A 26252-nucleotide genomic window follows, 5' to 3' on the forward strand; every position below is an offset into this window, starting at 1 on the left:
TCTCCTTTGCACTTCCACTAGCTAAGTAACTGTTATCAGAAACTCGACTATAGCGTTTTCACTCGTTTTAACATTGCATTAAGGACATACATTAAATTACTACCATAACGTATAATTAAGCGGAAATTTTTCCTATGAAATCTGTTTCCGCCACCATGCAAACGATCTTCATTAACTTAATTTTGTTTTGAATTACATTAACCTTGGGAGTGCCAAAGAGAAATACACATCATTTGTGATTTCTGGTAAATAATAATACACAAATCCCTGATAAATTAAACCCCTGCTAACCGACATTTTCTCAGTCATTAATTCATTATTATCTATTTATTTCTAATGCTCTAATGAAACCGACATATATACTTGTCTGTTAACCCGAACCCTTTTTATTAGGATATATGACGATTACTGCAGCTTCGGAGCTGATGTAAGTTGGAATCCGAACTGGTGAGCTTCGACCGAGGAATTCGACGCTGTGGCTGGGTACTTAAAAATCAAGAGAGATCATAGGGCATAGGGCATCTGGAAATGGTCTGAGGAAATAAGGCACTCACACTTGATTTATAGATGCTACACCTATTAAGAGATCAAAACATTGAAGTCACTTATAGGTATTTGGCGTCAGTTGGAATAAGAGATGGTTATTAAAATATTTAAGCCCTTATATACTTACCAAATTACTTCAATAGTTATACCCGTTACTCGTAGAGTAAATATATATAGTATATATGGCAACAAACTTGCGTTGCGTCTTTGTCTCAGGAATCTGCATGGCTAATCTCAACTTTCTAATATTTATAGTTTCCGAGATCAAGCGGAGGGACAGGCGTTCATACGGACAGACAGACGGACATGGCCAGATCGACTAGGCTAGTGATCCTGATATACAGTTGTATACTTTATATGGTCGGAAACGCTTCATTCCACCTGTAACATACTTCTCTTCGAATCCAGTATACCCTTTTACTCTACAACTAACGGGTATAGTGAGAATTGTAATACTGAAAGTGCACACTAAGTTGATATTTGAATATACAATTTATTTTTCAGAAAAGTTCATTTTTTTAATGATTTTACATTTACATATAGGATATATTTATATATATTCTCTTGCGTTCTGCTAATTTGTTTTTCTTTCTTATTCAGTTTGCTTTTGTTGGAATGCAATATAATAGATACGATACAAGTTGCACACATGAATTAATCCGATATCTGTAAAATGTGTTAAGTATAAGTGAAAACAACAAATGCATTCCATTCAAACGAAACAACCAAGGCAAACTTTCCAATTCTCTTATTATTTTAAACATTTACTCTGATCACTATCCATTGCAAATATGCATACTTAGTACTTGGCCGCGGCCTGAATACAGCTAGCCGATATCATCGAGACACACTAGATTCGCTTTCCAAAAATATATATATATATGTATGCATTTAGGTAGATATATGCCTCTCGTATATATACCACGATTAAGGTAATGGCTGCTGTTCGTGTAGTAATCAACTGTGTTCTCAATTGCTTGCAATCTGTCGGTAGAAAAATAAACCACCTGCTGCACTAACATCTTTCTCTGTCAATATCGTTTGTAAAATCCTCCCTTTCGTCAAGTCATAGCTATGTGGCATGGACCTTTAGTTATGGCCTGGGTAGAGTGGTGGTCTCTAGTAAGTGGAGTTTATACAATCGCGCGGTTCTACAATCAGCATTCTATTAGGTGGAATCGCAAATCTATCTCTAAGATGGTGTATATGGTAATGCCAGCATCTTCCTTGAATTGTGCGAATTATATTGTGTTTAATTTTCGGTGCACAACAACTAGAAACGTTTGCAATCTACTCAACATTGTAATGGGCAAGAGCACTATAAATGCGGACACTAAGTGCAAAAATCATTCGCAAGGGCTTGGATAATTCCACACCAATTAACTAACCATGAGGTTTGATATACATCTGGGTACTTATTTATGAATTACACATTACACCAATACTAAGCACTTATTGAACTCACAACAAAACTGAAGGGAGCAAAACTATCGTCATCAATAAATCATGCATTGATGGCTTAAACAAGTGCCTGCTGCAACAACTATATATGCGGCATATGTGACGCTTGGTATATGCACCAGTCTACAATTTAATTGACAGAAGTTACAATATAAAATTATCTCCATTCATTTCTTCTCCATATGGTTTGCATATTCACTTTATTACTGCTTAACGCACAACAAAATACATAGCTATGAATTCATCAACAAAGTTTCATAGTCTAAGGAAATAAACACTTCTTGACTTCATATGTATATTCCATAAAGCTTTTAGGTCGCGTATGTGAGTTTTGTTTGGGACATAATTGACTGGTAGTCAACAAACTATTATGCTCGACCCAGTACGAAAGTGTTAGCGGGTAGTTCGACAACATGCTATATTTTGTAGTGAACGTATTTTGGTCTCAAGTTTTTAAATGAAGTTTGCCTATAGTAAAAGATGATCGATCTGTCGATTTCAGGTTATCGTAACTTTCGATCAGTAAACAAGCCTTTACATTGCTTGGTTTGCATTCTGTCTAGAGTCCTCAAAAGAAAGTGATTTGGTTTAATGCGTGCTGAGAGTTTTATATCCCACTCTTAGAGAGATTAATGTTTGTAGGTGTGTGCGCATGCAAACTACACAAAAATTGTTGGCCAATGTCATTTAAATAACATCTAAAACATCTTCACGGGCGTGTGTTGCATGGTTCACCATTTTCTTAATTTTCATATGTATATTTCCATTTTTAGGGTAGAGGTGCGTGCAAATTTTCAGCTAAAAATTTCTCTAAAGTGTTGCATGCTTAGATGATTCTCTGGGTTTCGGTTTGGGATTATCTTTACATTTAATATTTTCAATCTCTTAGTAATTTCACAATTTTCTTGGCTTGTGTGCGTTGATTTGTGACTTTGTTTCACTTTTAAACCAGTAAAAACTTGAACTCCGATGAAAAGTTTTTAATACCTTACTTTTTGTTAGTTTCGAACTCTGTTCTGTGTAAAATATCAGCAATATTGTTTCGTTTGTTCTTTGAAATGTACCTCCCAGCGTCTCGTGTGTATTTGAATATTTAGAATATGTTTCTGAGTCGGCTGTGGTGGCCGTAAGGTTTTTGGGAGGTCACAATACAATCGATTGGAGGAGCTGGGGCTTGGGGAGACCGGGGTTTTGAATTGGGTCGCAAATACACTACAAAAATTACACTTACATATACCTATGTTTGTTTCTACCATTGTACACTTATATATTAGCGTATTTATGTATATACATATATGTATATAATTTATTTATATATAATTATACTGAAATTGTATCTCAAAAGGGATATAAAGCCATTTAAGTTTGTTGGTTTGATTTCCCCAAAACCTATTACACCAGCATCGAGCCAACGTTCCTGATTCTGATTTTGCTGTGGAAATATCTGCGTATATGTATGTGACCCATATTTGCAAAGAAAAGTTACGACTACAAAACAAATGTGCGCCTGCTTGGGACCCTCATATCATATCAAAATAGGTGGTGGGGCGATCAAATTATTTTGAAGAGATCTATTGGGAGCTAAATTTCTGGGTCTCGGAGGAAGTAAAACCTCTGTTTGGCCAGTTTGGTTGTATAATAATGTGTATTTCATTCTGGTGTTGTTTCTGTTTTAGTTTTAGTATAATTGCGTAGAAGTCAACATCATTAGCATAAAAATAATCATAATTAAATATATGTATATCGTGTAAAACTAAAAAATAAAACGCTCGCTCTCATCTTCTTTTTTACATATACATAAGTGTCAAATTGTTTAAAGTTATCTTTGCTTTAGTTTTACTTGCAATCAGCATTTTTGCACTAAAAATATATCGACATTCTTTTTATTTTTCTCATCTCCTTGGCTTGCTCTTTCACAATGTTCTCAATAACTTTAGCAAGTAATCGGTCGAAACTAAATTCAAACTGAAATCAAACAAGAGAAATTTACACGATAAATGATAAAAACCTGCTTTTTGCTATAAGTTTCTTCTCAAAATTTGTTGTTTATAATTTTCGTTAATAAGAACTAAACTTAATGTGTTTGTGTGAGCGTATGTGGGTGTAAGCGTGTGCCATATTATTCATGGAGATGTGTGATGACCTCTAATTTTATCCTCAACTGTTTTCGCTAGTCTGCCTTTTCGGTTTTTTCATGTTTTGTTTTGTTTAAGTCTAACACATAATTTAGTTGCTTTTGTTTAATAATATATGATATAAAAACTAAATAATTAATACGTTCCAACGCATAGCTAACTCGCATTTGCTTCCGAGAAGCGAATTTTCAGAAGCATTTTTCTTTAAAGCAGATCCTTTTTTGATGTGGTGTTGGTGTATTCAAGTGATTTAGGGTTCGGGCTGTGTGGACCGCTCCGACGGATTCTTGGACGCACACCAGCTTTTGACATCTTTCTCAGGTTGTTGGTTTTTAGTACAAGTACATATAATTATTTAGATAGATAGGTCGACAGGAGGCCCTCGCTCCCATCCTTAAATATGTTTGTTGACGACAACAGAAATTCACTTAAACAAATGCCCAGCATTCGAGTGTTTTGATAACAAAGTCTTCTTGTGGCGCCAGAGGTTCATTGCCGTATGTGCTGCATTGCTGCGATCGTCCCTGGTTCAGGTCCCCATCCAGCCAAAGGCCAAAACGACCGCTGAAAATAGATTCAACAACAAATTAGCACTTGCCAGGAGTGCATCAAGTGCATCAAACTCACTCTCCAGCGCCAATCGAAAGGCTTTCCATGTTGCCTTTGATGAAGTACATATTCTCACCAGTCCAATGGAACACCTTGAAGCTCGGGTTAAACTTGTAGAGCAGGGACTCACCGGTGCCGTAAAAGTGGTCCGACACATGCAGTGAGCAGGAGGTCAAGGCACCAAATACCTAAATTAGAAAAAAGAATTTGTGAAATCGATATGACTTGCTTTTATAAAACAATTTGTGTAACATTTCTTAACTGCTCTCATCTTTACTACACTAAGCTTGAGTTCGATTAATTACCACTTCAGACTGAATAATCAATCAAAGCCATTTTGTAATTTATTAAAAAAAGAAACTAACTAATGGCGAGAAAATTATTCATATTCTATATTTAAAAGAGCGCTGATTTATGATCTAATACACTTTCAACTGTGGAACTTGACTAACATGTAATAGTTGTTCTTTTAAACAGGACAGTAAACTTCCTGACCTTTTAAAATGTCATTCTACTATGAGGTTGGGATTGAACTTACGTTGTGCTCCGTATCCTCAATGACAATCAGAACTGGACTCTCCAGACGAGCCATTTTGCGGTACAGGGAGTTCAGTGCGAAACCATGTTGTGAGGTGCTGAAGATCAGGGACCAGGAGTATCCCTCGGCTCTAGCCGGCAGATGTGAGCAGAGCTTCTCGCTGTAGAGCAGCATTAGTTAAGAATCAAAAGGGTTTAATAAAGGCATTTGAAAGTCAACAAAACGTGAAAAAATCTAACCAAGTGACAACTTACCGATGTTCCTCTGTAAGAATTTCTGTCTTGCCGATCAGGTCTGGTATGGGGAAGTCCAAGTCGAAGGATCCTGTGGCAAAGAGTGAGGTCTTGCGATATTCATCTGTGCTCATTGACAGCACCTAAAGAACGATTTATGAAAAACGCAGATATTAGCAAAACAAGCAAGACATGAATGTACAACTATTAAACATTATCTAGTAAGTAAAGTAATCAAATCCAAATCAAAATAAAAATACATATTTAAGAGGTATTTAAATAAGTTTCTGCTGTTTTTTGGAAAGGGTTTTTGGGATTTAGCATTTTAAGATTGGTGCTTTGATTTGGTTGTTGGATTTTCAATTGAATGTAATATACTTTTATACTTGGAGTGCAGTGCCAGTTTTTTGAGTCTGCCGTCTTTGTGGGTGTCTCTTGTTGTGATTTAAAACTTAACTACAAATTAAAACGGCTCGACGATGCCAAGGCACTAGCGGAGTGAAGAAAAGTAAAAGATAACACAAGTCCACGAGAAAATGGTTATTTTACAATGCTGAAAGATGTTTCGGATAATTTAACCCGATTTTCTAAAAGACAGGGTTCAGAAGAAGCCTGTACAGAAAAGATTGGTTCGAAACAACGAAACTCAATCTAGAGACGACGTTGCGATAATTGAAAACTTTCTTGACAGAGCAGAAATTAAAGGTTGTCCTTACAGTAATTTACGCAACAGTAATCAATTTTATTTAAATTACTTAAGGTTTGCGGGGGATATACTACACTTGGCGGACAAGATTTCCAGGCCTCAATTTGGTTGACTTTTATGGATTTTGATACCGAATTTGAATTTCCAAATGGCTAGGCGGCTATCTATTGTGGACGATGGTCGAAATTAAAGTGAACTTTCAGAAGTGCTGAGGTCGTGCCACAACTGCTTAGTAGCTGTTGAAGGCGCGGCTGTTGTGTTTGGAAGAAGCACTTCCCAGGCGTTGGACGGCCGACTCCTTTTTGTAACCCGGCGGCATCGCGATTTCGTTGTCCTCCACGGCAGGTTCAGTGGCCGCCGACTTTTTGGGGCCCCGCTTCTCGCCCATGACATTCCGACAACGCGACCTGTTCTCCGTTTGTAGGCGAGAATCGCTTCGAGAGGATATCGGGAGCACTGAGTTACTGGGCGACGGCCAATTGGACTCCCTGAAATCCTCTTTATCGACATCATCTTTCGCAGCTGGTTGGCTGTCACCCCCAACAAACCGAGGTGCAGCCTGTCGTTCGATGCCCTGTTTCGCAGTTCCGCGTCTTCTTCGCGTATCCCGGGGCTCCGACATGGCTCTTTGATGAGGCTTGAGCTGCGGTGTCGGATTCACCGACTCTATAATTTGCTTCTGATTGCCCCTTGCCGACATGCGGAAGCCGGCGAACTTTTGGTTAATCACCTGCTGGGAGGCACTAATCTGGGCCGTATTGTCGGCCGCCTCGTAATGGGGTTCGTCCAACTGGGGTTGTCCCAACTTCCGGCGACTCCTGGCTCCGCCGAGGAAGTTCTGCTTTAAGAATTCTCGCTCTGCTTTGGGCTGCTCGTACCACGAATCCGTTTCGGCGGGTGCGTCCTCCCCGGACTTCCAGAGACCCCTGGCCACTGTGATATCTGGGCGTTCTGCTCGGACCATAGACACGTCCATAAGCCGATCCTCGGGATTGTCCTCGGCGACTGGCTTTGGGCTGTGCCAACTTGTCTGCGGACGCAGTTCGCTGCGCTGCTCCGAGAACATCTCCTTAGCATTGGAGGTATGCATCTCGAACCTGGGTCCGGAAGTGTGCTGAAGCGGGAGATGGGATAGGACATCGAAATTGCGAGTGGCATGACCCATGATCATCTGGCGGCGACGGGGCCTCACTTGCCGTTGGGCTTCCTCCTCGGGTTGGACTGCCGGGCTACTGGTACTTCTCTCGGCCGGGAGATTGGAGAGATACTTGAGGTTCTTTGGATGCTTCCAACCCTGCATGGGGTCGACAGAGTTTTTTGACCGCTGGGTCATCTGGTCGTGGTAGTCGCGCAGCGCCTTGCGACTGGGATCGCAGTTAAGCATGTCGCGCGTGTCGGCGTCCACAACCATTAGTTCCTCCTGAATGGACTGGCTGATGTCTTTGGCCGTTTGCATGGCTATGCCCTTGCCGAATCCTGCCGCCTGACTGTACCGCCGCTGGGTGGCGGACAAAGAGGCCGTGGTGTGCGGGGGCTGGGAAACCCGGCCCGAGTACTCCTCCTCGTCCTCCTCTTGCTCTAGCTGCTCTTGCTGCAAGCGACTTTTAAGGCTGCTTGAGGAGGAGAACAGCCGCGACTTGCCGTAGAGCTTGTAGGGCGCCACCTTGTCATGTCCCAGGCTGGGGCCCATGCCCTGCATCTGGTTGGACATCGTCTTCCTCACCCCGGCGATCTTTCGCACCCGGCTTCGCTCAAAGTTGCAGGGCTGCGCCGCTGGCTTCGAACGTTGGCCTAGCTGACCCATGCTCTGGGCCACATATGGCCTACTCCGTGTGTGGTATAGACTCCGCATCGTAGCGGCCAAAGGAGTGATCTGCAGGCTGGCACCTCGGCGGGCCAGCTTACCCAGGCTGCACTGATGGGTACTCATAATTGGAACCAATAAATACACGCACAATTTAGCAAAAACCTGCGAAAACGAAGCACGCTTCTTCACGGACTAAAGAACTCACTTTCACGAATTCGCAAGACCAACAAAACACGGATTAAACCCCAGAGTTGGGAAAATAAATTCGAATTTTCTACTTTAGAGAGCTCTGTACGAAACGAAATAAAACAACAACTGGCAACGAAATGAAACTGCTCAACGAACCCCCAGATAAAAACCGATGAAGGCAAGGGCAACGCCTGCTTGATAGCAAACCATACATAATACCTGTTTTCAGCTAGAGGCTTACCACAGCTACCACAGAGTTTTGGGAATTTTGTATTATTTTGCGTATATGTATGTTGCATGCAAATGCTTCTTCAGAACCCCAAAATGTAAAATTTAAAATAGAACCACATTCTTCGTTTCCAATAGGTATTTAATTAATTACATCGCCTATTATTAGGCATGATCATAAAATATGGAATTTTCAAAATGATAGCAATTGGAGATAACTATCTAGATCCCCTAAGCTCACTCTAAAATTCGCTGGCAGGAACCTCTGTGATGATGGTGAAACTTTCGTAGCTTTTCGTGCAATCCCATGATGGACAACCGATTAATGGGGGCTGTTTTATTGAACTGAGCCATATCACTGCAAAACTGGGTGCTAGTGTCCCTTATTTAATTTCAATGAAATCTTATCCGCAAGGAATCTTAGTGATAGGGCGACGCTGCTTATGCTGCCACCGATTAATAGCAGCAAAACTACGCCATCATGTGAAATTGATTTCATTTGGGCCCATTGATCCACGGCTAATTTTGCGTGCGGACTTTTTTTTTACCTGTTACATTTACCAGTACATTGTGCTTTGAATTGCTTCTGGGTGTGACAATGTCGTCTTTCCCAGCGTGTGAACATTTTGCTTGTGACGTCAATGATTGTGCTAATTGTATTCGTGGTGATCGAGTATGAATTACCAAAACAAGCTCTCCCTTATTTCAGACATTTGCATGTTTTGCACACAAGTAGCATTACTAATAGTTAGGAGGTAGATAGGAGTTATCAGACAGCACCCACACTTTAGTTACCAACCCACACCTGCTGCTATTCAGATGTGAGATCATTCGCATTGCTAAAATCATCCAAATTCAAGGCAGTGCCTCGCATGTCTCTCGGTCTTTAAAGGCCGTGATTCAACCATTAGCAAGTCTCGATAAGGCCCAAAAACAAAACCAGCTCGAAAAATACTACACCGTTTATATCAGAGCAGCAGTTGTAGTCATATGTATATGTAATTCGGCGTCGCAGCTGGTGGTTTGATTAAATCTTGATAATCTCCGGATGATTGATTACCTTTTTGCCAACACTCGAGTTGAAGAGCCCCTGAGTGGCGCTCTGCGAGTATTGCGCCATGACTTTGATTCGCCATCGAGTGTCGAAATACTAGGGTTCAATATAAATTTAATTAGAAATGAATTCGCGAGCAATCTCAACAACGATACACGGCCTTGCTGGCAATTAGTCTGATTTAAAATCTGCTTTAAAATCGTTCGTCGAAGATACCTAATCCGTATGAAAGGTCGAGAGATCTGTGAGCTTTCAGATCAATTTGGGTCAGTGAAACAGATCGCCAACTCATTTTGATCACCAGACTGCGCCAATTTTACAGATGTATGCGCGGTTTTTTGCGACAACTCAATGGGAACAAGAGTCTGGTAATTGAAGCGTGACTGCAATTTTCAGAGGACCCCTAAAAATGAAAATACAGAACGCAATTTCACAGACTCCGCAATAAAATAAAAAGCAATTTTTAACGCACTTCAACGAGGGTCCTCGCTCAATCGCAGATCGGAGCGGGTTTTTTGAAGAGGATAGCCAAAGTCAAACGTCAATGACAGTAAGGCTGGTACATTGCATATAGCTTTATATATTTGCACAGCACTTAAAAACACGATCTCAGTTAAGCTTAAGTTGAGCTTAACTGATGAGCGAAAAGTAACCGCTTTCGAAACTAATGAAAAACAAGAGAGAACGTTATAGTCGAGTTCCCCGACTATCTGATACCCGTTACTCAGCTAGTGGAAGTGCGAAGGAGTCTTCAACACTGACAGTTTTGGCGGTTTGTGGGCGTTATAGTGGGCGTGGCAAAAAGTTTTTTGGCAAATCGATAGAAATTTACAAGACCAATACAAAAATAAAAAAATATCAAAACATTTTTCAAAAGTGTGGGTGTGGCAGTTTTAGGCTGTTTGTGGACGTTAGAGTGGGCGTGGCAACATGAATCGACAAACTTGCGCTGCGTCTATGCCTCTGGAGTCTGTATGCTTAGTCTCAGCTTTCTAGCTTGTGTAGTTCCTGAGATCTCGACGTTCATACGGACAGACGGACAGACAGACAGACGGGCGGACAGACGGACATGGCCAAATCGACTCGGCTATTGATCCTGATCAAGAATATATATACTTTATATGGCCTGTTACATACTTTTCAACGAATCTAGTATACCCTTTTACTCTACGAGTAACGGGTATAACCAGAACAGCTGGAAAATCACATGAATCATGTGTTCGTGCCTGCAATAATGATGTTTATACCTCGCGGTCGAGTCCATGACTGACCATTAATTCGCACATCTTCATTTAGTTTGGCACTGAGTTTGTTGTCACTTTCAATTGATCTTTTCACACACACGACGGCGCATATAGTTATGCTCAAAATCAAGGCACTTATTAAGCCACTTGGGCACGTTCTCGGCACAATTGTTAACCTGAATCTGAATCAGAATCAGTATCAGAATTAGTATCGTTCGTTGCTCTGAATGAACAGAGATGCTGGGGAGATTAACTCAGCCGACTTGGCGTAGCGCGTTCAAAAGCCAACTGCGAACGGGTTCAGTCCAACCGTTTTTTTGGCCGTCAGCGAAAATATATTTATTTGCCGCTCGCTCAATTTGCTCAGCTCAAGTCGTGAGTTTGCTCGGCGAAAGAGAGAGCCAGGCATATTATATTATTTATAATATATGCAGAGAGGGCTAATATCGGGTTTGTGCTTTTCGAGATCGCATCCCTCCGATCTAAAATAGAATATATTACAAAGAGTAGACAGTGACGAACTGTCACGCTTGATTCTTTCACTTCAAACGCAGTTCTTTCGTGTAGTTCTTAGTTTTTAATCAGTTTCTTTACAAATTTTGTTAAATATATTTACAGTTGTGACATTAAACTTCTGCGACTGCTGTTCAACTTCAATTAACCCCACTCTGTCTTCCTTAAATAAGAAGTTAACCCCGGAATCACCGCACAATCTGCACTGCGATGAAATTAGAAATAATTGGTTTAGTTAGTGATAATATTCAGTGTCATTTTGTTACTGGGCAAACTTTGACATTTAGCCATCATTGGCCTGATAAGTCCGTTCAAACATCTTTACAATGTTTGCTGGAAATCATTGCATCCATGAAACGGTAGCACTCCGGAAAAGTTCATATGGTACTCATATACAAGGGACTAATGTTTTCGACCTCTTGTTTAGTCGAGAGTAGTAAACACAGTCGGCCAGGGAAAAAAATAATTCCCAAGGGAGTTTCCCTCGGCCATTCAGTCACGACACGAAGGTTTGAGATTCATTTGAACAGAATTATATGCATAACAAAATTTGCAATTTGTTTTCGCTTTCTCCACGGTTAAGATAAGATAGTTGCATTACCAGCTAACTGTTTTTAGTAATTAGTTAAGAGCTTGGTAAAGCAAAAGTCGAGTCCCTCGACTACAAACTGTTGGAAAATGTTTTTTTAAATTTTTTTTTAGTTTTGTATTCTTCTGTAAGATTCTATCGATATGCCAAAAATTTGATACGCCCACAAATCGCCCAAAGCTGCCACGTCTACACCTTTCAAAAATGTTTTGTTATTTGTTATTGATATGTGACAGTCGTGGAACTCGACTTTCTCTCTTGTTGTTTTTGTTTGTTAGATCGATTAACTTATTTAAAGCCCTTTTCGAACATATAGAATTATAAAGACAGCGTACTTCAGCTGGGGGACCGGCGGCGAACATATTCCGCAACGGCTATGCGTCAACTGGTTTCTTTGCGCCCAAACAATTTTAAAGTGTTTGGCAGACAGTCAAATCCACAGAACCGGCCTCAATACAAAAAGAGGTAAAAACAGCAAAACATACAAAGGGCGAAGAGCAGCTACAGAAAAGAGCTTACTGGCCAAACGGGTATTGAAACCTGATACGCGCGAAGGAGCCAGCAAAACAAAAAGCAGAAAGTTAGTAGGTAAGCAAAAGAATAAACACGTAAGAAATTCTTAGCTTAAATGTGAAGGGCTGAAGGGGTAGTTAAATCTGCGGTGGGATTGGGTGGTAATTAAGGTGTGTAAGAGGCTTGGCACAGGTGCGAATGAAAGGCAGGGTAAAAAATCGCCTCGTTTGTGCCTGGTTTGCCAAAATGAGCAAAATAAGAAATTTGAATGGAAACCTTTCATAGCTCTACCTAAACAGTTTGTATTATTTATACACCTATTCAATTAATTTTTCTAAAGCTATACGTTTACTATCATTTTCTCTGACCAATAAATTTTCCATTCCATGTGTAAAGCTCCAGAGAATTAGCTAACTCCATGGGCAGTATTGAAGTTTGATAACCTAATTATAACCAGAGCTAATATCGTTTTTATTTTTCCGTTTTTTTTCCGCATTCCTTATCAGTTCATGTTACTTCAACCACGCTATTTAAATATATTCGTTTTTGTGACTTTAAGGCTTTTTATATATTTTCTAATTATTTCGCCTGAATGCATAAAAACAGCAAAAAAAGAATTTTTGCGCAATTTATCATTTTGAAGGTTTGTTTAGATATTGCATGTCCATTTTTGCGGTGTGCTTTTTAATTTGTATGTCTAAGCAAATATTTCGTTGCTCGCACAGAATAACTTAGGTTAGTTATCATGTGTTGTGATGCCACATTGCTCAACTAAAACAAGAGACGTGTTTGCCAATGTTAAATAGCAACTAGCAAATCTTTGAGGGGAGCCGCGACTTTGGGAAGTGTCAACCCATTACTTGTAATGCTTGGGATTGAGATTCCTCCGAAAAGATCGTTAACCCGAGGCAAGCACCAAAGTTCAAAAACCTGACAGATAGATAAATGACGTTCGCTCGAGATGATCCGACTCTTAGCCACATTTGTATCTTATAATGTTGTTAAAGTTGCAAATCGGTTCGAGCAATTAATAGTAGTTTGGAATAGGAGAAACGTGTGCGATAATGGGTCAATAATAGACGTAACCCTAATATTCTTGACACTAATTACTAACCGCACTATACTACAAAGCTTAGCCTCAGAAACGGGGAATTTAATTTATAAAAATGGGGTGCCAAAAAAGTTAAAAAAATGATTCTTATTTCGATATACATATGTATAATTATTTAACCTTCTTATGGAAATAGTTTTTGAAAAATAAAAAAAAAAACCCTGCCTTATAAATTGGTACATTCACACTGATCTCCTTTGGATACTTTGCCAGATCCGATCCTGATCGGCACTCACCGTTTCGTGCATTTCGCCGCTCTCGTCGAGGAGAGCCTCCAGGCTCTGGTCGTCCTTGGTGGGCGAGAGGGGGGGCGTGGGGGCGCGGTTCTTGGCCGAGAGGAGGGAGCGCGGCAGCAGGTGGCGGCCGTAGTGCAGGTAGAGGTAGCGACCCCACCTGCGGCCGGCCAGCCCGCAAACGGCCAAAATGGCGAACACAGAAATTGCGAACCACATGTTGCTGATGGCTAACAGTGGCGGTAGCAGCTGCAAAAGCTTTCGTGTGGGGATGTCCCACTTTTTGGGCTAGCACTGTGAGAAAGCTTTGGCGCTCCACATATCGCTTCTCTGTCTCTCTTTTGTCTCTCTTTCGCTTTTCTGAATGGTCTTGTGACCCACGATATTTGCTTCAACTTTTTCTCCGATTATTTGCGTTTCTGTTGTCGCCACCGCTTTTATCACGCTATACGTTTTCCGCTCTCCGCCTTGCAGTACTGCTTTTGGCCTTTCTTTGTTACACGTAAACACTTTGTTCCTAGTTGGAACATTCAAATTTGTTTACTTTTCATCGTGTTCTCTGCAGATGTTTTATTATATCTTACATCTTTTCTTTCACATTAAAAGCTACTTTTGGGGGCGGCTGTGTGTGTTTTCAAACAAGTTGCTCGACCGACTAAAACTTATTGGACTCTCTTTGGAGCCTCGAAAAAACGGGCCGCTGCTAACACGCAACCTACAGTGAGTCACGTCACACTTTGGCCAGCCCACAGCCACACACTTTATAGCCTATAAAACCAGAACTGAACTAATCAGTCCTAATAAAGCGCTCTCCTTTTTGTTCTGTGGAGTTTGCGAAAATTACATGAAAAATTTTCGACCTATGTGGTTCTGCTTATTACTTTGAATAAAAATATTTCTTTACCATTTTGGAAGTGAAAAGTTTCCATCATGAATTAAGTAAGGCAAGTACTACATTATTATATTAAATAGTCTTGGCACACAATAAATAGTAATAACTGTGACACCACATAAGTTTGTAAATCTCTTTAGTCAAGTTTTTACAAACTAGACAGTGCAGGTCGATATATTATGATTGCCACTGTTGGTACATTATGTTAGCAACGCTGTTAATCGTGTTTAACAGTCTAGTGTTGAGAAACTTTGTTTCTGCAACATGTTGCTAGGATTATTCCAACTAGAAGTTGCGTATGCGTAATATTTACTTTTGTGCTTTATTTTTCTTCGAGGTTTTATGTATTGCCCACTACGTCTGCATCTGCGGTTTAAACAAGGTATTTACCTTTTTTTGGGTTGAGTGCGTAATTTTACTAACGGGTTTTGCATGTCTGCAGCTCGGATGAAGAGAAACTGGATGAGTTTTATTTAAAAACAAGAGAGAACACTATAGTCGAATAGAAGAATATATAAACTTTATATGGTCGGAAACGCTTCCATCTGCCTGTTACATACTTCTCAACGAATCTAGTATACCCTATTTGCTCTACGAGTAACGAGTATAAGAATACAGATGAACTTAATAAATATCAAATATGTTGCTACAAACTTTTTATACAATGCGCATTTTGAAGTTATTGGTTTTATTTTCGGAAGTTTGACTGTAGTAAACGCTTTGTACAAGTCGGAGGAAGAAGAGGACAAGGGGCCATACTTAAACGGATTAGTGGGCGTGTTAAACGCGGCGACAACGGCAGCAGGCGAACAAAATACCAAGACGAAAACAGCATGAGTTAAACTACTCCCCATGTAGTTCGTATTCTAATTAGTTACGCAGCAAACCGGCTAAAGTATGTTTTTCAAATCGCGTAAGCAAGCCCCTCAAATCGTTGGTGTAGAGGGTACATAAAAAATACTGAAACCGGAATCGCTTTTCCCAACGTTGCTCTACTCTGGAATGTATGTGATATTTTAAAGAGACCAATCAACTGTGAACCGGTTAAAAACAGATAACTTTTTAAATTGCTCTTGCTTCAGAGTCCACAGATGCTTTTGATCACATGATCGTACCAAAGATTAAGTTTGCATCACCCACAGCTGTTTGAAATATGGCTTATAATTCCGATCCTGGGTCAGCCTACTTGCAATTGGTCCTCTCCGGTTAATATTTGCGTCTGGTTAAAAACACCGCAGATAACAGCAATCGGTAGGTAATTCAAATCTTAGATTCCCTTAAATTTCTTGATTGGCTTAACCTTTATCCAATTAATTTTAATAAACAAATTTTTGAGATGTCCATTTGTGTCCAACCAAAACATAGTTACCAAGTTGTCTAACGCCTTTTCTGCTCCTCAATTTGTATACTACAACAAAATTACTACACGCAATTACTTTTTGGCGACCTAAATGATGAAACAATCACGTGTCTGCGAGTATCTTTATATCGCAGCCGTCGATGTGTGCGATTTGATTTGTTTGTTAAAGTGGGCTCGATGTGTGGCCACTTGTCGCATGTTTGTTGTTACGGGAGTACGTAAAACGCCCTCTCGACAATGGCCTGGTAGTCGGTATTGTGTTACCAAAACAACCATGCTCATAATGAGGCAATAGTTGTAGCTAGATGCTCGTAATCCAATATCCCGAATAGGGGGACAGAAATAGGAACTTAAAAGTCTGTGAAAGCATTCACTCAGCGCTGAAGTTCCACTACATAATATGTATAATATATGGTTATTAACAAAGAAGTATTACGATTTGGGAAAAGTAAAGTTACTAACTAAACTTATCATTTTGATCTCTCGTAATCCATTACAGAGCATCTCCTGTTTTTGATTCGTTTCTTAGCTGCTAGTTAGCCAGATCTCAACTAAATTAAATACAAAACAGACTGTATAGTTCCAGTCAACCATTTGAAACCCAAGTGGGAAAGCAAAGTCTACATGGTTATATATATGGCTCTTCACAACTGGCTGATTTCTTTCCCCCAAACAGAGCCCGTTGTCGCATTGAATTTCGATTCGAGCAAACACAAAAAGTGTTTATATACTTAGTACATTTTTTTTTTTCAATGAAAAGACCTATTAAAAAGTGGGGCCGACCTGGGCAATGCATTTTGAATTAAACCTAACTACAGACAAAGGTGGGTAATTAAAGAAAGGTGACCCCGACCCCTAAAACAATGCCGAAAGGTGAAAGTAATGTCAAATGTGCCGCGATATTGTGGCCGAAATAAAATCTAGCTTGTAATGCAAATTAAAATGAAACCGAAAATATTTCGGTGTTTTTTAGACCGAAAGAAAATTAGGAATTCCTAGACAATCGTAAAATGTCATGAAATAGGTGCTTAGCAGCTGAGAAAAGGGGTAGCCCAGGCTAACAATAGTTCCACTTGGTTGTCGTTTTTTCCCATCATCATTTAAATTTCTTCGAAATATAAAATTCATTTAAACGGTTCCGCGCACAATCAAAACCCTCGGATCAATCGAGGGTGGGAGATAAGAGTTACAAGTGCGTCTGATAACCGTGTTGTATGTGTCGAAGAAGTCGAGGAACTCCATATGTTTCTTAAGGCTCCTTCGGCAAGAAAACCGTATTCTGAGCTTGGATGGTTCAGACTTTGCAATCACTGAATTCCGAGTGGAAAAGTTTTTCGCTTAACTGAGCTCAGATTCGAATCACTGTCTTTTACAGAAATCCTCGTACAGAATGAGTTTATATGAACAACTGCTTGGCGGACATCAATTTGCCGGGCAATTTGACCAATTTTACTAACAATTCACATTTATTTCTCAGATAATTTACGAGCACACACAAGGATTGCCCAGATCATCTGGTATGCAATATAGTGGCTACTGTGGCATCGATTCACATTCCACCTTCGTGGCAGCGGCATTTACATGATCATTATTGTCGGGGCTGGATTTTTTCGGTAGAATCGGACCCTTTGGGCGGCAATTGGGAACTTTTTCGATCGATATGGCCATCGTTTATGGCCGTGGCATTGAATACGTTTGGTTTTTGGTTTTGGACGCGCGCGGATTACAAATCTAACTGCACTTTGGTTTTTTATGCGATTTCGCTTTCGGTTTCACATTTTTTCTGTCTTCTGCAAACACTTTCACCCCGGGCAGAAGTGTCTTACGTCCCGCAGAAGACTAATATTTTGCTGGCCTTTGTTGATTCATTAATATTTACCCTTTTCTTGATGTATTTTGCTATTTTTGAGATTTTTATTGTTTTGGCGCTCATTTTGGCAACGTTTTCAGATTGCGGCCGCAGAAGAATCGCAGAATCGTGGACAGCTGAAGATAGAGAGAAGAGTGAGTCGCTTCTCTCGCACTCTTTCTTCTTCTATTTTTCGCCGTATCTAATTTTGAACACTCTTCTCTGCGCGGAAAAACCCGAATGCTGTTTGCCCGACTGCAGTTATATTTCTATATTTTTTTGTTTAAAATAGAGTCACATTTTCGGTAGACTTCTAGACTTCTATCATCTGGATCGAATTCGAATTTTAAATATTCAGAATGGGACTCGACGGCGACTGTCCGGCTTGGAAGTGTTGCGAAAACTAAAAAATCAGCCATAGCTGGCTCAGTCGACACGGTCGCAGTCGTAGCAGGCGCCGCAGCCGCAGCAGCAGCAGCAACAAATAAAACAACATTGCCAGTAGAAACAATAACAATAACAACAAAACGGGGCTCAGCTGCTCGCGGGCTCGACGTTGCTGCTGCTTTTCAGCTGATATATGGAGCTGTGGCTGTGGTCCGTAGACTATGACGATCCGAGGGACGCGACTGTAGGTGGCCCGGATGATCTTACATTTGAAATGCATGGAAATCGTGGGGTTCCAGTGCCATAGGGGCCACACTGGAGCTTTCCGACGACTTTCGACTCTTTTGTGGATACACTTTGTTATTACAATCAAACAACACAGGGAGGCCTTTTCGTTTTCTGTCTTGGTTTGTTCTATGGTTTAGTCTAGTCTTCAGCTCGGCTTCCTGCCATCATATGTTTTAAGGCTAAAGCACTTGCGATTTTCCGGGCAGGCAGTCGTATTGATTATTGATCATTAGCATGATAATTCTCTGTACAAGTAGTTCTTTGAATAATACAAGTTTGATCGAATAAGATGAATTACGATTAAATCATAGAAATCACAATCTGTGATTTAAAACTATAGATCGATTGTAGCGTTCAAAAGTTTATCTATTTCGTTATAGAGTCGGTCTTTTGAGAGTGGCCCTGCCCGCTTTCCCCCGGCGCGGTAATTGCTTTTCAGGTGTTTGCTGCGCTTTGCTTTACAGCTATGCAAACATATTAACTGTCATGCTAATCAATCGATTGCACACCGCCTATATGAGTGTATTTGTTGCCTGCCGAGCGATTTGTTTGCCGCATTTTAGCGGCTTGCCAAGTGTGCGCGTACACCTTTTGTATGCATTCCCTGTAAGGCAATCAAAACGGCTGCACAAATTTCCCGCATGCAGCTGCTAAGGACTTACGACACACCTTGTACCAAAGGGAAAATTCTAGATCGAATCGCAGAAACAACGTGTATGTGGATCAGTCACTTGCAAATAATCAGGATCAAGACAATCAAGATCGAGACAGGTTAAAGATGCTTTTTGTGTTTTAGTTATTATTTACTTATTATTTATAGATGAGATTAAGGTCGTTGCAATCTAATAAAACCTCTGATTTAAGCAAGTACTACTTTTTAAGCAAACGAGTTATCATCGACTTTATTCCGGTTCCAATTAATTAAATTTCTTTTTGTGAGTTAGAGATCATAAAAAGTACATGAAGCTCCCTCAGTTTATTTTTATTAAACGTTTCTATTGGAAGAGCATAAATAAATTTATATTTAGGATTATTACCTATTAATTCGGGTTATTATTTGTTTGAATTGAATCAATACCGCATATATCTTATTTAAATCAGTAATTTGAATGGGACATTTTGATTACTATCCTAAGTACTGGCGTCCATCACAAAAATCCATTTTAGCATCTCCTTAATAAATGTTCCACGGTAAAAATAAACTTTCAAACAATATCAGTGCGGCAACTTAGCAGATTTTATGTATTGAAAGCCGCACCCACGATTCATAACTTATATGAGAGAGAAATTAAATTGTCCAGCAGGAATACTAAACACCCTTTACCACTCCCACTTCACCGCCACCCCACAAAAGTTAAGTAAGTGTTTATGGAACCGCAGTAATAAAGTGCGCAATTTAATACAAGAGTGCACTTACGGTGAACCGTTTTTTGATAACCCGAGAGATAGAGGGAAGATGCTGAGCGAGGGAAATGCAAGTTGGAAGAATATTACGATGGGGTTGGAGGTGGACTTGCGAGGAGGCCTCTGAGCAATACAATTTCAATTGTCCTCCCAGCTCGTTCGTAAAAATTCATTGAAGCCAATTGATGGTACAAGTACTCTACCAGGCCTACCAAGCCTACAGACATACATACGTACAAACATATGTACGAAAAAGCATGAGGCGTCAAGCAATTGGAGACGATGTTCATTTGGCTGGCGTCACCGGCCCCTGAGAATTGGGGGCGGGGCTAGAGAGCTCCACCGTTTAGGATTTGGCATCTTGTCCGCTAATTGAGCGTTAAAGCAAGGCGCATCGCGCTTTATTTTTCACATGGTTTTATTCTGATATTTGAATTCACCCGAGCCGGATTTAGATGATGAGACCCACCAATCAACTCGCTGAGCAAACAAAATAAAACAGAAATCTCAAACCGGCTAAATGGCAATCGCTGTGGAGCGCTTTAAGTACGTATTTAATTAGAATATACTTGTAGTTAAATGTAGTTGGCAGTCAGCCGTTGCTCCACCTGATGCGACATATGTTTAAACTGTGTTTATATTAATTGATTTATAATTGAAACATCTAACGCGAGGCACGCGCTCAGCGGTTTGCAATCTAAGCTAATCCAACCGGTTAGGGATAGTGACAAACTGATTTGTGTAAAAGGGTAGCATAGTTATGTATGTGTGCAAATGAATCATGTCAATTACTTTTCTAATTTAAGGCAATAATTTGCTTATAGTTTTAGGTGCAGTAAAATGTCAGACGAAATATATTATACGAAATTTTTATATCCTTAGAAAGATAATCCACAATGAGGACTTCTTTGCTCATTATGAGCTCATCCATCAAAAATGCTGCAAGATACTTTTAAGTATTACGCAATTGATATGCATTATCTCCGAGCGGTCATTTTCGATTAACCCAAATATGACACAAAACACTCAGCGCATTTAACCATTTCTGACTGAACTTTAGGCACATCTATCGCTTGAGGTAGTTCCGGCCCAGCGGAAGTTTTTATAAGCCAAGTTTGCATCGGTACCGATTTGGTCACTCAAGGCCACCATGGGTTTTTGTTTACGAGAGATAACCTTTGAGTGGCAAGATCTATTGATAGCTTTCTGCTGTGGGTCTCTGTTTTTACGATTATTGATGTTTTGATGCGGCGCTAATGAGGAAACAATTTGCCGGTGCACTGCTACACTGGCGGCTGATAAGACAGTAAAAGTAACCATTCCGGCGATAAAGGAAAATTCAATTCGGACTTGGACAGTGTCTACTGAAAGTCGAGTGCCAGGCCCTCAAGTCACTGGAGTTACTCATCCATCGTGATCCCAAAACTGCACTTGGCACGCTTTCAGAAATGTGAAAACGTGCCCATAAATATTGAGCAAACAAATAACAAACAAAAAAGCGCTAATCGCTGTAAAATGCCGATGAATTAAAATGTGTCTACATATAGCAGGTGGCTTTTAAAATTGTAAGTATTGCGAAATAGACCCCCATCGAATCAGTCTAATTAGCATATCAATTCGGAGGTTCGAATACAGACCAGGAGAATGTGGTTAGTTCACAAGGGGCAGAATATCAAGGGGCCGGCTCTAGATTGGCTCATTGGTTTGTAATACTTGTCGATCGCAGGCAAGGTTGGACTTAGCTGTGGTCGTATATAATATATTACGCATGTAAATTGGTTACTTCGGCTGTTGGGCTAGGTAAGGTAATACGACCATGCATCTGCAATGATAAGGTATTCGTTGTGGTTGCTCTGCATTTGCTAGCTTTGTATTCAAAGCTTATTTGTAAATATACAATAGGTTCAAAAGTCCTTTGTATTGGTAGCTATGTTAATCCTTTCAATCTTTTTCAATCCTTTAAATATTCGTTTTTTAATCTTATTTTTTGTTTTAGGGTATGAATTTTCGTTGGTCGTTCTCTGTCCTTTTTTTATATTTTCAATATGAATTCGATTGAAATTTCGATGCAAAGAAAATGTTTGAATTTAAGATGCTCACTGAAAAAATATGAATATTTAAATTTTCCAATCTAGAAAAGATAATTTGTTGACTTTTTAGCAAATGTCGATATTAAATGCTCGCTTGATATCGAAATGAGCCAATGCAATTTATATTAAGATCCCGATGGATAATATATCAATGATGGGCGATTATAAACGAGTGCAGCAAACCAGTGCTTAAATAGGTGCAAAGATTTTTCGTGGAAAATGGTTGGTGATTAAAACACAACTAAATAAAGAAAAGTGCAACAGTACTTAGTTTTCAAAACTACACAAACATAAGGACCAGCGAGCACAAACTATTGAAATCAAAGATAACCAAATAGAAATATAAGTTTTCAAAAATTCAACATTTTCACACAATTTTGGTTTTAAGTTGTTTTTTTATATTTAGTTTGGTGCGGACAACACAGTTAGGTTTAGGTGAAGAATTCTTATAAAAGGGTTTTTGGTCCTAACCTCGCCGCCCAGCATTTCCAGGTCATGCGATGCGGCATGCGATGCCGTTTTAATGATCTTGTAGGTCTTGGCGAACGGTGCCTTTATAAGCTGTTGTAGTCATAGGAGGTTAAATATTATACGGTACAGATTTGCGTTAGGGCGAATGGAAGACTCATTTCGATGGATATTGTTTGTAGGTTTGGTTTTCAGTATCGATTCGATTTCGTTTGATATTATTTCAGTTGGAAAGTAAATGCAAATCAAATTTCAATACAAGAAAGGAAGAAGAAAAACAAGAAAAGGAGGAGAAGAAAGCGCATGTACAAAACACGAGGGGAAAAAATGTAAACAAGATTTACGATTATATAAGTATGTATAGAAAAAATTTTGCATATAAATTTCCTTATTTAGTAATCATTAAATCGATTTCTGAGGCATAACCTAAAGAAGCAGATGTATTATCGATTCGGTTCGTAATTCAAAAATATCGTGGAAAGGCTCGAGAGAATCTAAAAAAAATATATGTAGAACAAGTCGAGGAAAAAACTCAGAGCAAAGAGTTAAACGATATGAAATGGTGGATAAAGACATAGACGCGCATGGGGAGCCTCGGGTCAGGCCGGCAGTGAATCGATATGGACTCACCTCCCAGGACTCGCGGGTCAGATCGCTTATCTCCTCGCCATCCTGGCTGCCGCTTCCCATGCCGGCTTTGGTAGTGCCGCTTTTAGTCCACTCGGTGTCCTCTTGAATCAGCTCAAAACCACGCGCCTTGATCTGCTCTTCGTCCAGCTCACCGTACAAGTGTTTAACCCAGGTGTTTATGAAGCGATAGAGCTCATCAACGCTGCAATTGAAAAATATAATATTATATACACTGTTGGACAAGTTCCAGGGTTTCCCCGCTATTTAAACTAGAGGCGTTAAAAAAGTTTTCACAGGCTATGAAATCATCCGAATACTTTTTGTGTTGGGCATAGCTATTATTAACTAGATTAAGTCAGTATTCAAGTTTTGGTTGCCCAGTAATTTGGTTTATTAAACCGATATACTTATGACCTTTCTGATCGTGGAAATCGGTGTACTAGTGCCACGAGATTAGAGGCCACCGCTGCATCGTTTATAATAAGCTCTCCATAAATACGGAAATGCGTTCTTAGTTTGAAGATAACTCCTAACTCACCGATTCTTTGGCACACTGAACCAGTACTCAGCGCGCAACTTGTTCTTCCCGTAGGACATGACAGAGGTTGGCAGCGGAATGGCCTTGCCAATGGGCTTGCCCATGCGCAGGCGTAGATACAATGGTGGGTCAAGGCAGGCTCGAGCCGGTCGTGGGATGAGTTCTGTGTAGGATACAACATTAGTAGGCGTCTCATAACTTGGAAATCATATCCATCTTACTGTCCACACTAATAAAGAGTTCCGGTTTGTCGTCCATGGAGACCATGGAGCGGTAGTCCAGTTTGGGCGCCTGCTTGGCCTCCTTCAGCTTAGTGCTGGACGAAGTGCCCTCTGAAGAGTGAGGACGAATAAAGGTACCGATTGAGGAACGTCTGGGGAAGTACAACATAAATGTATTAGCATAGATCATAACAACATGGATCTAAATGTACGACTTGTGAACGATTATTGGAATTTACACTCAGAACTAAGGAATGAAGCTGACGAATCAATTTAAACCAAAAATGCGTAAAAGTGCTCGGGTGACTTCGTACTTCTTTGCGATTCAACACTACAACATCTATATCACTAGCAATGAAAAGAGCAACAACAACGGAAACGAATGGTGGAACACATCAAGAAAGTGGTGACAGCTGATCAGAGATCCGTCCTTACCCATAGGTCATGTGACCCTCGGAATGAGTCGAATGCGGAGTCAATGGCGGCACAGGTGAGCCACCAGAGTCCTCGGACGGTGTTTTCGAAAAAAGATTCCCGCCCAGCTCTGAAACCAGAGTAATGGGCGAGCTAAATGGTACGTAAGTGTTTTAAGTATATGTAGGCGGGATATCGGGTGTTGTATGTCGTGTTATGTTATGCCGTGTGGTGTAGTTGATGTTGTGGGATTTGGGGTGTGGAGTCATAAGCGAGAACAAGTGGGGTGTATATATTTAGCAAAGCAGCCGATCCGCATAAAACGAAGGTAAGCATTTGCGTTTTCGTTTTTTTATGTTTCGAAACGAAATAAACAAAATTTGGTACCAATTATAGTAAGAGATTGCTAAATGTGTACTCGTTGAGTTCGGGCTCTACTCACCTTGAGAATACTTTCGAAAATACACTTTGGTTGGAGTCACCCGTGTTGGGTGCCGAGTCTGTGTCTCCTGACTTGTTCAGGCTTCCAATACCCACGCCCCCGGGCGGCACGGCTCCACCCTCCCCAGTCAAGCCCTCCACCCATGTCAGGGGGTATGAGAGACGTTTTAGCATCTGAAGAGCAAGGAATGTATTAGTCAAGTGGTTGCGAAAGTATTCAATATTTCGATTCTCTACGTAAAATTCAATAATTTGTTTAACGTATATTGCCTTTAATTGTTACCTTTCTTGGAGTATAAATACAGTATTTTTAAACAAGCTGCATATCGAATAAATAAACACTTTACCTTGCTCTTTTTCTCCGCCTGCTTGTCAGTGACAGCCAGTGCAGCCGCCTGGGCCTGAGCCTGTTGAGCGGCCTCGTCGTCGACGCTAAAGCTCACGCTTGAGGTCTTTTTACGGACGCCTCCTGTGCCGGCGTCGAGACTCTGCCCGAGAACGGTGCTGCGAGGCGGGGACTCGCTGAAGTGCGTCGGCACAATGGTTTTCGGTGGTACCCAGTCGGAGCTGAGAACAATGTCCGCATCGCTGTAGACGGCTTTCTTTGGTATCGGGTGTACGTTCGGAACGGGCTCGCGGATATCGATGCCCGAGTCGTAGCACGACTGCTTGGATAGCTGCTCTAAATGCTCCAGGTCGATGCCCGAGGGAGGCAGAGGAGCAACGGCGGGTCCAACCGCTGCGTCAGCTGCAACAGCAGCCACAGGGGGTTGGCTAAGCGGTACTCCGCTGACCGAGCTATTGGCCGAGTGCAGATCCTTGACTCTTGCACCGCTGTCCACGGTTACGTTAGACTCGTTGTCGCCCTCATCTTCCGAGGATCTTCGGAAATTAGACAAACAATAGCTGAGTAATATTTTCGTGCGCGGCACACACAGATTTATGTACAAGTGGTTGGGGGTGTAATGCGATAGGTGTTTGGTGTAAAGCGGTTGGTTTATTAACACAAATTGCAATTATAGGTATGGTTTTTGGCGTAGCGTAGTCAAAATATGAAAATAAAACGCAAAAAAAGAACAAACAGCAAGTTATTAAAACAATTACAAATGGTCTTTGGCCAGCCAAAGTCTTATCTAAATGATTTTCATTGATTGAATAGTTCACCTAGTTGTCTTCCAAGTACTTAACTTTATGAAAACTACTTAAGATAATAGTTTCATGAAAGGAAGCTTTTTATTGTATTGAAAAAAATGCGTTTATAGTCCTAAGACAACAAATTAATTAGATTTATGGTAGCCATGAAAAACAGTTCAGATTTAAATCGCATTTTAATCAAAAGGTATTAATAGAAACTAAAGTGTTCTATCTTGTTACGCGTTACTCAGTTGAATAAAGTAGTAAAATTATGTAGATGAATAGATTCTGACTACTTTAAAATCGAATATTTATATAGATTCATAAAAAATTAAAAAAATGTGTAGCAACTGTACAATACCACACAAAATGTACATTATAAATGGATCAACAAAAAAAATTTCTGGATAATGTGTGAACACAAGCG

At 40.4% G+C, this 26252-nt stretch overlaps 2 protein-coding genes and 1 long non-coding RNA gene across 37 annotated transcripts in view; 1 reads left to right on the plus strand and 2 right to left on the minus strand.

Annotated features, from left to right (window-relative positions):
• Positions 1–3633: 3633 nt before the first annotated feature.
• Positions 3634–26252, minus strand: part of LOC6535385 (TLD domain-containing protein 2) — an 84470-nt gene continuing 61851 nt past the window's right edge. For 16 of the 35 annotated variants that reach the window (XM_039375572.2, XM_015191621.3, XM_039375571.2 and 13 more), the window contains 11 exons: positions 25039–25597; positions 24693–24865; positions 24272–24403; positions 23837–23988; positions 23616–23778; positions 23078–23279; positions 22451–22540; positions 5544–5665; positions 5290–5449; positions 4770–4939; positions 3634–4706 (listed from right to left, as the gene is read on the minus strand). In XM_039375572.2, coding sequence (XP_039231506.1) covers positions 4571–4706; positions 4770–4939; positions 5290–5449; positions 5544–5665; positions 22451–22540; positions 23078–23279; positions 23616–23778; positions 23837–23988; positions 24272–24403; positions 24693–24865; positions 25039–25597 — 2059 coding nt within the window. In that variant the 3' untranslated portion in view covers positions 3634–4570. Of the gene's footprint in view, positions 4707–4769; positions 4940–5289; positions 5450–5543; positions 5666–10753; positions 10814–13712; positions 14071–17840; positions 18070–22450; positions 22541–23077; positions 23280–23615; positions 23779–23836; positions 23989–24271; positions 24404–24692; positions 24866–25038; positions 25598–26252 lie in introns of those variants that run through there. The other 19 variants (XM_015191631.3, XM_015191619.3, XM_015191616.3 and 16 more) reach the window with 10 other exon arrangements.
• On the minus strand, positions 6235–8540 carry LOC6535382. The gene has a single exon (XM_002095996.4). The coding sequence runs from the start codon at positions 8156–8158 to the stop codon at positions 6458–6460; it is 1701 nt and encodes a 566-aa protein (XP_002096032.2). The 5' UTR covers positions 8159–8540; the 3' UTR covers positions 6235–6457.
• Positions 14415–17934, plus strand: LOC120321765. Its single transcript, XR_005561491.2, has 2 exons — positions 14415–14983; positions 15044–17934. It is a non-coding gene; the product is annotated as an uncharacterized LOC120321765 (long non-coding RNA).

This window comes from Drosophila yakuba, chromosome 3R (genome assembly GCF_016746365.2).
Source record: "Drosophila yakuba strain Tai18E2 chromosome 3R, Prin_Dyak_Tai18E2_2.1, whole genome shotgun sequence".
Lineage (NCBI taxonomy): Eukaryota > Metazoa > Arthropoda > Insecta > Diptera > Drosophilidae > Drosophila > Drosophila yakuba.

Bases quoted from the DNA above. Each gene is read 5' to 3' on its own strand.
- LOC6535382 (XM_002095996.4), bottom strand. From the start codon at position 8,158: ATGAGTACCCATCAGTGCAGCCTGGGTAAGCTGGCCCGCCGAGGTGCC.